This window comes from Drosophila ficusphila, unplaced genomic scaffold (assembly GCF_018152265.1).
Source record: "Drosophila ficusphila isolate 14025-0441.05 unplaced genomic scaffold, ASM1815226v1 contig_414, whole genome shotgun sequence".
Lineage (NCBI taxonomy): Eukaryota > Metazoa > Arthropoda > Insecta > Diptera > Drosophilidae > Drosophila > Drosophila ficusphila.
The window spans coordinates 458,515-470,694 of record NW_025064328.1 but is presented as its reverse complement, the minus strand read 5'-3'; the positions used below and the strand labels follow the sequence as shown (position 1 = coordinate 470,694).

At 40.9% G+C, this 12,180-nt stretch overlaps 1 protein-coding gene across 1 annotated transcript; it reads left to right on the top strand.

Moving 5' to 3' along the window:
- The first annotated feature begins 440 nt into the window (after positions 1–440).
- LOC108095251 lies at positions 441–2,216 on the top strand. Its single transcript, XM_017196279.2, has 3 exons — positions 441–524; positions 662–709; positions 826–2,216. Exons 2-3 carry the CDS (start codon positions 685–687, stop codon positions 1,992–1,994), a joined length of 1,194 nt encoding a protein of 397 aa, XP_017051768.1. The 5' UTR covers positions 441–524; positions 662–684; the 3' UTR covers positions 1,995–2,216.
- The last annotated feature ends 9,964 nt before the right edge of the window (positions 2,217–12,180 follow it).

The following is a 12,180-nucleotide window of genomic DNA, read 5'->3' as shown; positions in this document are numbered from 1 at the left end:
GTTTGCATTTTTACGCTTCGCTGCGAATTTTCCAATTTTTGCTGCTAATATTTATTAATCAAGTAATAGCTACTCACACACTTGCACCGCATATATGTACGAACACTTGAGTGCGTGAGTGTGCGTTTACATGTGTGTGTGTGTGTAAGGGCGCTTGATTTTTGCACGAAAAATTGATTGGAAATTTATAAGCTAAACTTTTTCCACTGTTTGCTTTTGTTTGCGGCTCACGAAACAAACTTTTTTGTGGGTGCGCGGTTTTTTTTTTTTTTTTTTTTTTGTTGCTGCCATTTGCAGCACTTGAAAAGGTCGCCACAGATGGGAGTTTGTGTGAGTGTTTGGTCGGTGTATGGAAAAATCCCATCACAGAAATATTGAAATTCGATTTTTTTTAGCTCTCAGTAACCTTTTACCAGCTACCAAGCTGTCTGTCAAAGCCTCGCCATGAGGCAGGCAGCATTTCGAATCATTTTCAGTACAAACTTTGTGTCGAGAACACATAAAACCCACTCCAATCAAATAAAGTAAGTTCAAATTGTAACTATTCCTTTGGGAAAAAACAAAAAACAAAGAGAACAAGCAAAGCTAGCAAAAAATATTGCAACTAAAATAATTGTGGTCACTTTTCGGTTAACCTTTCAAATTCACCTGTCTCTTGCAGCGCTGCAAACCAAGAACTACAAGATGAACTTTTTGCTGATCTTTAGCTGTGAGTATTGGGTAGTTGAATACTAAGCAAATATTTCGGAAGCATTGTTCTGTAAATTATTTCTGTGTGAATAACTACTAATTCCCTTGAATTATTATCTTGATTGTGGGGTTTAGCTGCCCTGATGATGATGATGTTGGTGATGATGCAACCGGGGTTGACCCACAGCCTGCGGATGAAGCGTTCTCAGAACAATTCCGAAAGTGATTCCAGTGGCTCCACTGCCAGTGCCACCGATGCACCGCTGAGCGGAAAGGCCACCGTGGTGTTTGCACGAACCAATGGCACAACAACTGGCATCACTTCAACCACATCTTCAAAGCAGAAGATTACAGCTGGACCGAAGCAGACGACTGTGGTGAATGTGAAAACCACGGATGCCTGCACCACCACCACCACCACCAGCTCTTCAGCTCCTGTGAAATCCACATCCTCGCCGTTGGATGCCGGGAAAATCCAGTTGGTGGAGGATCTGATGGGGCTGCGCCGTCCCAAGAGGCGAATGGGTGGTTTGATGGACGAGAATGTGCAGCCGCGACAGTTGCACCACAAGCGTCGCCAGGGAGGGGAAGTGGTAGCTGCCACCACCACCACCCCGCAGCCAGTTAACCCTTATGTGTACTACAACAAGCTGGTCTCGCCGGATGGCAAGCACGAGCTGAAGGAGTTCGAGCTGCTGGCACCCAACATGATGATTGAGAGCGTGCAGCAGGAGCTCAACTTTGGACCGGATGTTCTGCCACCGGAATTGGCCGAAGTGCTACTGCTGAATGCAGCGGAGAACACTCCGCGTGGTGTCCATAATTCAGGTCCGTTGAGCAAGCACCACCACAAGCACAAATCCTCGCCGGCTTTGCCACCGATGCTCTACATGCTGCAACAACTACTGCAGCAGCAGCAACAGCAGCTATCTCCCTTCGAGGGAAGTATCCTTGTGGAACCGCTAAAGGAGCCAAAGGAGCCGCAACATCGCGTTAGCTCGCCTTTATATCAATTCCTTGACGGGGCCATGGATCTGGCATTGCGCAACAATCCCGATGTCATCGAACACCTGTTGGGGGATCACCTCGAGCTGGAATTGGAGCTGGGAAAGAACAAGCAGAAGGGCAGCAAGGACAAGGGGCTAACCAAGAAGGCCAAGAAGGATTCACAAAAGATGGAGCTGTTCGCTCCTAAGGATGAGCTCATTGTCAGCTGCCCCATTCACCACGAACACCACGCCAATCGCAATGGCGAAATAGTCGAGGACGATATGGTCATGGTCAACGAGTGCCATCTAATCTAGATCCATGTGGAATTGGCCATATATCTTAGATATTTATTTGAAGGCAGCTTCCATTAGGTTTTTAAATTTTAGGTTACTGGTTTTTTCCGCAATCGTTATTTCGTTGCTAAAGCAGAAAGTCAACCTTAAATTGTTTTCATAAATTCATGTTAGTGTTGAATCTTTTTAAGGTGGACTTTGTTATGAAAAAAGAATCAAAACAATAAAAACTAAATACACCAACTAACAGGTCTTTGTATTGGCTTTGTTGAAACTTTAGAATAAAATGAATAGTAAAACTAAAGAAAGAAAAAACTTTACTATAGAAATGAAAACCCTACCTTTATGGAGATGCACAGCAGTCAATTCTTGTTGCATACTTGAAGGCAAATCGAAATGGAAACCTCGTTAGAAAACAGCAAGTCGAAGGCTGCATAGTAAACCGTCGGGAATGCCATTATCACGCAGATTGGCCATTGTTTCTTACCAACAAATATCAAGCATTCGCTCCAATCGACACCCGATCCCCTGGGTAACCTTTTCCCTTGAAGCTCGCCTTCGTTTTCATTAACAAAATCGATTTCCTACCTTGAAATGCCTTGGGAGGAGGTGGCTGGGCGGTAAAATTGATATGCCAAGTGCGACAGTGCAGCCATACGAGCAAACAAATCTAACGTACAAAACCCTTGACTGCGGATGAGAAGCAGGAGCTTCTAGGGAGGAACGGGGGGTTGGGGGTTTGGGGGAAGGGGATGTGAATGGAGCCGAAAGGCAAAAGTTTTGCCGGCTTCTACAGCCACTGCTAAATGCTGCTAATTTCGTATACAATAAAACTAATGTAAATTGCCACTTGACGTTCACTGGGCGTGTAAGTGTGTGCGAGAGTATGTGCGAGTGTGCCGTGTGTGCGGGTATGGGTGGGGGTGTGCAACACATAGACATTAAATGGGGCACATAATGTGCTGGGAGTCAGGAATCAAGGATCGGGAGTCAGGAGGCAAAAGACCCGGGAAAAGACAACCCAGTGGCAAAAGCGAGTGTCATGGGTGCCTGGCCATCAACATAAATACAAATTTGCTTCACAAATCCAAGTATATAATCTATATAGACTGCACTAGAGTGCCACTACATCTACATGTGCGAAGCGGAAAAGTGCAACGCAGCATTCATAAAACTGCGTAGTTTCTTCGACTTCAAGATACATTTAGAAAAATAGTAAATAACTGAATGATATTTTTTAAATACAAGTTTTACAAGCTTAGCTCGTTCCTTTATTTTTATTTTAAAATCAATGTTACTGTCATACATTTTGAAATATTAATAAACAGCTGCATTCTTTGTTAATCAATTTTTAAACATATACATATCTTAAACTTTATATATATGTCGGGTTAAGGTTCTCCTTGTCCATGTCTTTTGATAACTTTAGACGGTTGTAGATGGCGAATAAACTTAAGCGCACGACTGCCTGTTATAGACTGCTCTAGAATCTCCAAAAACTGCACTGTCACCAATGTTTTAGTGCACATACTGGCATCTCTGTCTATCGCAGTGGCTCAAGCATACACGCACGACAATCGCCTAGTGCGTAACCCTTTTCCAAACCTATAACCTCACGCAAGATGTTCACACCGAACTATTCTGAACACCTGGTGAAAAGGTAGACTAAAGCGCACTAACGCATAATCGTTAGAGTGCCGCGAGAAGAATCGTTACACTTGATTTGATTCCTTATACACTGACTACCATAATTTATGACCCGACACGGCCATTCTGACACTTACACGTCCTCGTGTACTGTAGTCTTACACATTTTCCATTTATTTCAAAATCTTTCTTTATTTTCATCTATCTCAACGATTCAAATAATTTTCAATTCTTACTATCATTGCATAATCAGATTAATTTTAACATTTCATTCATTTGCATCTCAGCAATTCAAAATTCGACTCTGGTTATTCCGACTATGATTTCCTTTTGATTAAGAGCATAGTTCCGTCAAGAGCGCCACACGCCATGTTCCAACTTTCGTTTTTCACTTGTGCTTGCCCAATAACGCAGTTATCTCAAATCTCAAAACCATATCTTCAAACCATACATTTCAATTAAATATTGTCATACAACAACAACGCATAAGCTTTACATTCGCCAGGTTATTTCCATTCGAATTCTCAAACACCATCACTATGGTCTTCCGCCATTCACAAACATTTTCTTATCGAAGTCTATTGCAACTCCATTACAACATATCCTCTCACACGGATATCTTCACATAACATATCCTCTCACACGGATATCTTCACATAACATATCCTCTCACACGGATATATTATAACAATTTCAACAAGTCTCAGGCGGGTACTCCAATTCACTCGGAACATAACCATCAGGCATCTTTCTCAAATCTTCATGACAATATTTGTAGGTTCTCTTACTTATTATGCAATGACTTTAAGACATATCTATCTCCTTCTAGTACTTCACTAACCAAAATGGTACTTTAAACTTTGCATCCAACTTTGTTTGATGGCGTTCTTCGTTTTTCAGTAAAACAAAATCTCCAATTTTATGTCGTTCAAAATTGCCCTATCTCTAGCATTTACTTTATTTATTTCCATATCTGTATCATACGGTGAAATCAAGTCTCTTTGCTGACGAGCAACTCTAGGGGACTTGCGTTGGTTGTACTACTAACTGTGCAATTCAAAGCAAGTTGTACCTCACCTAGAGCATCTTGCCAAGATCGATGACTTGACTCAACTGCTGACAATAAATTTTTAAGTGTGCTCATCACACGTTCAACTTGCCCGTTCGCACGGCTTCTTCCTGTCGTAGTAAAACATCTACCCTGATCAGCTATTATAGGGTGCGGTATGGACCAACCAAATAAGGGCGGAACTGTTTAACTGATTGTACTCCTGCCAAAGTTCTCTATTGATATGAATGGTATCTAGACTCTGAAGGGAAGTAGTTTTACTAAAATACTTTATTATATGAGGACCACCATTACCTCGTATTACAACAACATTATTAAAAAGCTTGTTTATCGGCAACGCTTCTTCGAATTAACGAACGTTCCGTTCCAGAGTCAAAGCAAATCGGAAAGATCTCACCTTGGTATGACAAAAGTCCTTTTGGTTCAGGCACAAGACATTGATTTTATTGCTTCTCACTAACTGCTCCAGATTTATTGGAATTGTTTGTGCACCGATTCGCAAGATGCCCAAGTTGTCCACACCGGTAACAGGTTATATTCTGCAAGTCACGACGCTGTTTGTCTTCCGATCCAGACCGTTTGAATTTACACTCCGCCATTTTATGTCCTGTTTCCTTGCATAAGTGACACACAATTTTAGCTCGTTTGCAGTCACCGCTATTGCCATCGGTACATCCTGCATTCCGCTTTTTATCAAATGTAAATGCTTTCAGTTCCATTTGTAGTTGACTTCTTGTTTGTACATTTGACGAAAACACCATGCGCTGCAAACGGTGGTCAAAATTGGCCATATGCGCAAGTACCGATGACACAGCAATTTCTTCGGTGCTCATATTTCGCCATTTTGTGGTCAATGACGTCACCATACGGCTTGCGTACACTGCAAGGCACTCGTTGTGGGCTGGACGACTATTGAGCAGATTCAAAAACATAGCTGCCGGCGTTTCTTTAATTTCAAAACGCTGAATAAATAGTTCTTTAAACTGCTCCCAATTGATGCCTGGATAGCAGACCTGTGCAAGCCACGCCGAAGCACTACCCTGCATGCAACTACTTAACAGCATGATAAGTGCGCTGCCATCAATCTTCTGTTCGTCCATAATAATGCTTGCAGTTGCACACCATTGAGTCGCATCAGTCCCAGTTAAATCTGGATTGAATTTTGGCAAAACCACGGGATTTTGTGGACGCCCAGACGCTTGCATGACTTTGCACATTTCGACGAAATTTCGATTTTGTAGTTCCACAATAGCACGCCACTGGTCTTCAGAAAATGCAGGAGTTGGCACTGATCCCACTTCTGATGTCGGGTTAAGGTTCTCCTTGTCCATGTCTTTTGATAACTTTAGACGGTTGTAGATGGCGAATAAACTTAAGCGCACGACTGCCTGTTATAGACTGCTCTAGAATCTCCAAAAACTGCACTGTCACCAATGTTTTAGTGCACATACTGGCATCTCTGTCTATCGCAGTGGCTCAAGCATACACGCACGACAATCGCCTAGTGCGTAACCCTTTTCCAAACCTATAACCTCACGCAAGATGTTCACACCGAACTATTCTGAACACCTGGTGAAAAGGTAGACTAAAGCGCACTAACGCATAATCGTTAGAGTGCCGCGAGAAGAATCGTTACACTTGATTTGATTCCTTATACACTGACTACCATAATTTATGACCCGACATATATTAGATATGGTAAATTCAGTGAAAGTGGTTTTTAATCTTTTATATAAATACTCTTTGGTATATTCAATATTATTTTACTTAATTCTCCAACCTTTATTAATGTTTCTGCAAATAGTCAAGTATTAAAGCCATTGCGGTGAAAGTACAATCATTTTTCATAGGTTTATTTCGCTGTGTACTTAGTGGCACTGCCAATGTCCCTGGGGTGTTAACTGGAGTGTAAATGCGAATGTATGTGCAATTCCCGCTGCTAAGTGACCAGGCCCCCTCCAACATAAACACTCGCACATATATATTTATTTACAAGTGTAAATAATAAATGCTCGCATCAGCCATTTCACTCAACTCCAAGGTCCGGTCCGCATCGAAAGTGCATTAACTTTTGCCATAGTTGCTTCGTCGCACGCTCCACTTCAGCTTTAAGTTGACATCTGAATAATGGCTTTAAAATTCGTGCAACATAAATAAATACACACTTGAAAGGCATTCGACGAGGAAGGCAGACGGCGACCACTTTCGCTAATCTCTTTGCTTTTGAAATTTATGGCTTCATTATGAGGACGACAAAGACGAGCGTTGCCAGGACATTGCCACTCTTCTGTCAGTCACTCTGGCAGTCTGTAGTTGTTGTTGTTTTTGTTGTTGTTTTTGTTTTTGTTGTTAATGTTATGGTTGTCATTTGGCAGCTTGTAATTACGTTCGCCACAAGTTGTTGCCAAAAGTTGTAATCTAGATTTCATAGTCAAAAGGCGACAAGCAACAACATAAAATTCAATTGAACTGTTGAGTCAGCAAAAGTCAAATGAAAGGGATTGTCCGGGGGAGTTTGGCTTTAAAAAGCCGTTAAAGTCATGGCTCAAATATCTACTTGGGGATAAATACACATTTTGAGAACGAGATGAGCCGACTGAAAGGAGATTAAATCAAGGATATAAGCTGCAAAGTCATTTTCAAATGAAAACTGACAACGCCATTTTCAATAGGAGAGAACGTTACAAAAACTTGTTAAATAACATTTAGTTTATCGGTATTTAAATATCTGTAATTGAAATGATAATAAATTCCGTACATTTCGTACTTAAATAAGTATTTGGGTAGTTGTTCAATATATAACGGAAATGATTCCAAAACAGTTTATTTCTATTACATCACAATATATTAAGTGCCATTGGTAATACGACATTTGTGATTTAATGGGGTTTAAATAATCCACTTTGATAAGGTTTTAATTGATTAAGTTTAACTTTACTTCTACAGTTGATTTAAAAACTGTTGCAATGGTTCCATTTTTATTTAAACTGTATTTATCTTAATATGTATTTATTTACACAGGGTCATAACTTGTAATATACATTTATAGCTTAAGTCTTACATAATTTAAGTTCTTACTTTTCCACTGAACGCTTAAAGACTTTTTCCGCAATTTGTGTTATTATTCATCGCTCAGAAAGCTCGTGAATTAAAATCACAATTATTAACTAATTAACATTCATCAGATCGTTTAATTAATTTTCCTGCACAATGGAGGCTTAACCAATTTCAATATTTAAAAGGTCGATGCTGGACCTCTGAAGATCTCAACGCAAGAGCGGCAATTTAAATTTTTCTCGATTGCCCTTTGTGGCTATCATACATGGCGTATGCGACATGTGACAACAGAATTATGCAAATTTCAGTGTCACCTTCAATTGCATACCGACCGCAGGCACACCACAAAATACACACAGCCGGAGAGACAAAGCCAAGTGACAGGGAAAATGGCAGAAAAAATGTTGATTATTTCGCTTGCCGGGGATGTCGATAAAATGCTGAGCGATGCAGGCACTGCGAAATGGTGAAAATCAATAAACAAATAAACAACGGTGCCAACAAGAGAGAGCATACATACATCAAAGCGGCTTAAATGCAAGAAAAGTCTATTTAAATTGTCAACAACAGAGTTGGTGAGGCGTATAGTGTGAAATTATGGTCGAAGTGTCCCTTAAAGTGCCGTTCGTTCGTTCAGTGTGTGTAATTGAGTCTTGTTGTTGCTATTGTTTGCTCGTTTCCTAAGTCAAATTTATTTCAACGCACTTGCAAGTAAAACCGCAAAAACAGAGGAAAAGTTGTGCGGGAATGGGTGGGAAGCCTTGTTGCGTGCAAGTTTTGCAAGTGAAAACTTTGCTGTCAGGGATACTTTATGTGCAAATTTTTGGTTTGGCAAGATACACAATTCCCACAGAGGCACATCCACAACCACATCTACACACACTCCGCAGCACACACACACACACATCCAATCGCCCGCACTCGTACACTTGGCTACATGGTCAGCAATTTTGCTTGTTGCCGTTGTCAGCTGACAAGTCATTTGCATGCACACGCAGCAGTCGAACAAACAAACACTCCTGCCATCGCACACGAAAAACAAAAAACAAAACACACGACCAACACAAAAACAAAAAAATGCCTTTAACTTGAAGGCGAGGGCAACAACTCGAACTGCGAGTACAACAAATTGGCCACTCCCTGTTAGCATATAAATCACATTGTAAAAGACAAATTGAAAGATGTTGCTGCGGGCTGCTGTCGTTGCCCCAGTCCCATGCAATTAACATGCGCACACAGAATGCATTTAAAGGTCTATGCCAAATACCCAAACCCATCATCCAACTGCTTCTCAAAAGCACACATTGACACTGGAAACAAAATTACACATTATTTGCCGCATTTGAATTAATTATTACCGGACAGCTAGATAGGTCCTTTACTTAAAATTTAAACATAGGTACATTATGTATATTATCTTATCCTTTAAAAAAATGAAAAACCTGAAAGATATTTCAGGTTAGGCATTGCTTTGTTACCCAAAACATGTTATAAATCAGTTTTCTTTTCCATGACATTAAATTAATTAGCTTTCAGATTTGACATTATTTTGTAATTTACAAACAAACCACATTATGTCTGCAAAAACTATATGAACTACAAATGATGTTACAAATGACTTAGAATTTGTGAGTTTGTGGTCATGAAGACTTGTAGTGCAACTTTGTAAAACGTTTTATTTGCTAAAACGCAGTGTCTAAGATGTCTTTAGCCAACTCCGCCTGTTTACCCCACCCGTAATATGATTCTGGATCCGCCCATGGAGCCCGCAAATGATGAACTACCCGGCCGGGCACTTGATGACCCCCACTGCCCCCTTTCGAAAGGCTCCCAGTGAGAGCAACAATTAAATGTCAAGTCTGCTGATTAATCCAAATGCCAGGACAGAAGGCAGGGACTGTCGCTGGATGAGGGCTAGATGACCACAGTGTTGTCAAGCCGACGCTGTCTCCGTGGAAATTCAATTTTCCAAGGCAATTACGGTCCACAGTGGCTAATGCCTACGAGATACACAACTTGTTATATCCTCGAATGCATATTGAACGAATCACGGTTAATGCTTCTGCTAAACAAACTGAATCGGGGAAAACTCTCACGATTTGCATGCATAAACAAGGATCATCAATGGTGGGTGGCTCCCTCCTAAGCATTGTTTACTGTACCCAGCAGCCAAGCCGGGGACAATAATGCCATTGACTGGCTTACTTTCGCCCCATCCACAACCCAATTTGAGTGCCGAGGACAATGGAGAAACATTTAAATGCGAATAAAGTAAAGTTGTCTTCAAGCCGGAGATAAAGGGAATCTTTATTGTTTATTAGAACTGATTATTATTAATATTCACACAATGAGAATTTAAGGTTCAAAGTGGTCTGCCGCACTAACTTCCCATTTACCTTGGACATAATGAGCTTTCACAGGTGTTCTTTTTTCTGGAAAAGATTTGCAGATTGTCACCCCCCAGGCACTGCGGGGTTCCCCCTTAAAGTAGAAATCTGTCTGCTCCGGCGTTTTCCTCGAATCTTGCTAAACTCAATAAGAAAATATGTCAAGTTGTTGCCGGGACAACGCTTAAGCTGTCACGTAACCCACTCCGGCGTATTTTCCATATTTTCCAAGCCCCCCGGAATAACCGCAGGCTGGGAAAGTTGGCTGCCAACTTTTAGCCCACTTTTTTTTTGCACCGCCCCCTTATTTTTAGGTGTGCGCTAAGTGCATTTTAATTTGTCTGAAACAAGAATGGTTGGCATCCCCTCGCTGTCCATTTTCCTCCTCAACGTACTGTGCACATTTTCCACGGAGCTTTTCCCGTATTATTAGTGCTCGCCATCGTCACTGTCAGTGCAGCAAATTACAACAAATTAAATTTTCGCTGCCTGCTCTTTGCCCTCAGATGCGAGACAGGTGATTATGCATATTTTAAATGGTCAGCTTCCATCATCGGGCAACGCTTTTCCGCTTTCCCTCTAACGGCATGCTGTCTCGTTCCATTCATGTCAAAGCCTTTTTTAATGGCCAATGAGCCAGCGTGAAATCGGTTAAGCAAAAGCTGGGCAGACGGACGTTTGATATTGAACAGATGAAAAGCGGCAAATAAATTCATTATTTGGCTTGGCCCTCGATTTGTTATTGGATCTGCCGGCGCTGAAATTTTGATTACATTTTTTTTCCCGCAAATTTCTGTTTGCGATTCTGACAGTTTCCCATAATTGATTAATCATCGACAGCGGACAGAGAAGCGTGCTCTCGAAAAATAAAAACTATTTTTCTTCTTTGCGCTGAATATTTTTGGCAAGCATTATGAGAAATTGCGGCGAAGAGCCAGAAAATTCCAAATAAACGAAACACAGCGAGAGATAAAAGAGAAAAATGGGAAATGCATAATTATGAATTAGTTATTGGCCATTAAAACGGAGGAGGAACTGCAGAGCAGAGAAACTAAAAACGGAAGCCAAATACAGTGCGAAAGTCCAACTCAATTAGAAAGTGGGTATTTTAAATTCACTAACGAGCGGAGATTTCTTTTAGACAAATAGACAATTTAGTTTATTTATTCTCGCTAACTTTTTGTATTTTTTTCTATCACGCAAATTTGTGCCAGCATTTATGGTTTGTTTGTTTGTGGAAGTTTATGAAATTGTACTTGTTGCTCGTGCAAATTTTTTATTTGTACAATGTTTTACTTTTACCATATGTGACAGAGTTGGCAATTGGACAATACTACGAACCATTGTGTCGGTAATTTTGACTTATTTGGAGAGACCACAACTTTTATTTGTTTTTTTAATTTTGCGAAATAATAGCATTGAATACTAAGCTTATTAGATCAAAGATTTTTTCCAGCGGTTGAAGAATTTGTATTTAAACAAAGATTCCAATAAAAAAATAAAAAAGAAATTCTGCAATCATAACTTGTCAAACAAATGGAATAAAAATTCAAAAAAATTTTTTGGCCGCAAGAAAATTGAGGAGATGGGTAAAATTATTTGTTGCTAAGGTCGTTAAGTAATGGTGAAATAGATACACGATATCACAAAAATGTTTTGGCTTTATATACTGTTTAACTTATCAAAACTATAGAAGGGAAAATGGGGTGAGAATACCTGTCGCTGAGGCCGTCAAGGATACATGGTCAGAAGCGCCTATCAGTTGGCCGTCGAGCCTATCCCAACAACTGATAAGAAGGATAAGAGAGAGTGGGAGAGTTGCGAACGGCTCGCTCTTCGGCAGAGAGAAAGTCTCCACAGGGCTAAGAGAGCGCCATAACGGGACTTCGTGTTGGCCAGGAACCAGCGAAGCCACCTTCGCGCCTTGGCTATGACGTAGCTCTGCCGCGGCCGCTGCTGCTGCCTCTGCCTCTGCCGACGGCGGCAGCGGACGCTTGCTGCTGATAAACAGTTTTCGTTTATCATCAGTTTGTCGATGGCACAGCGC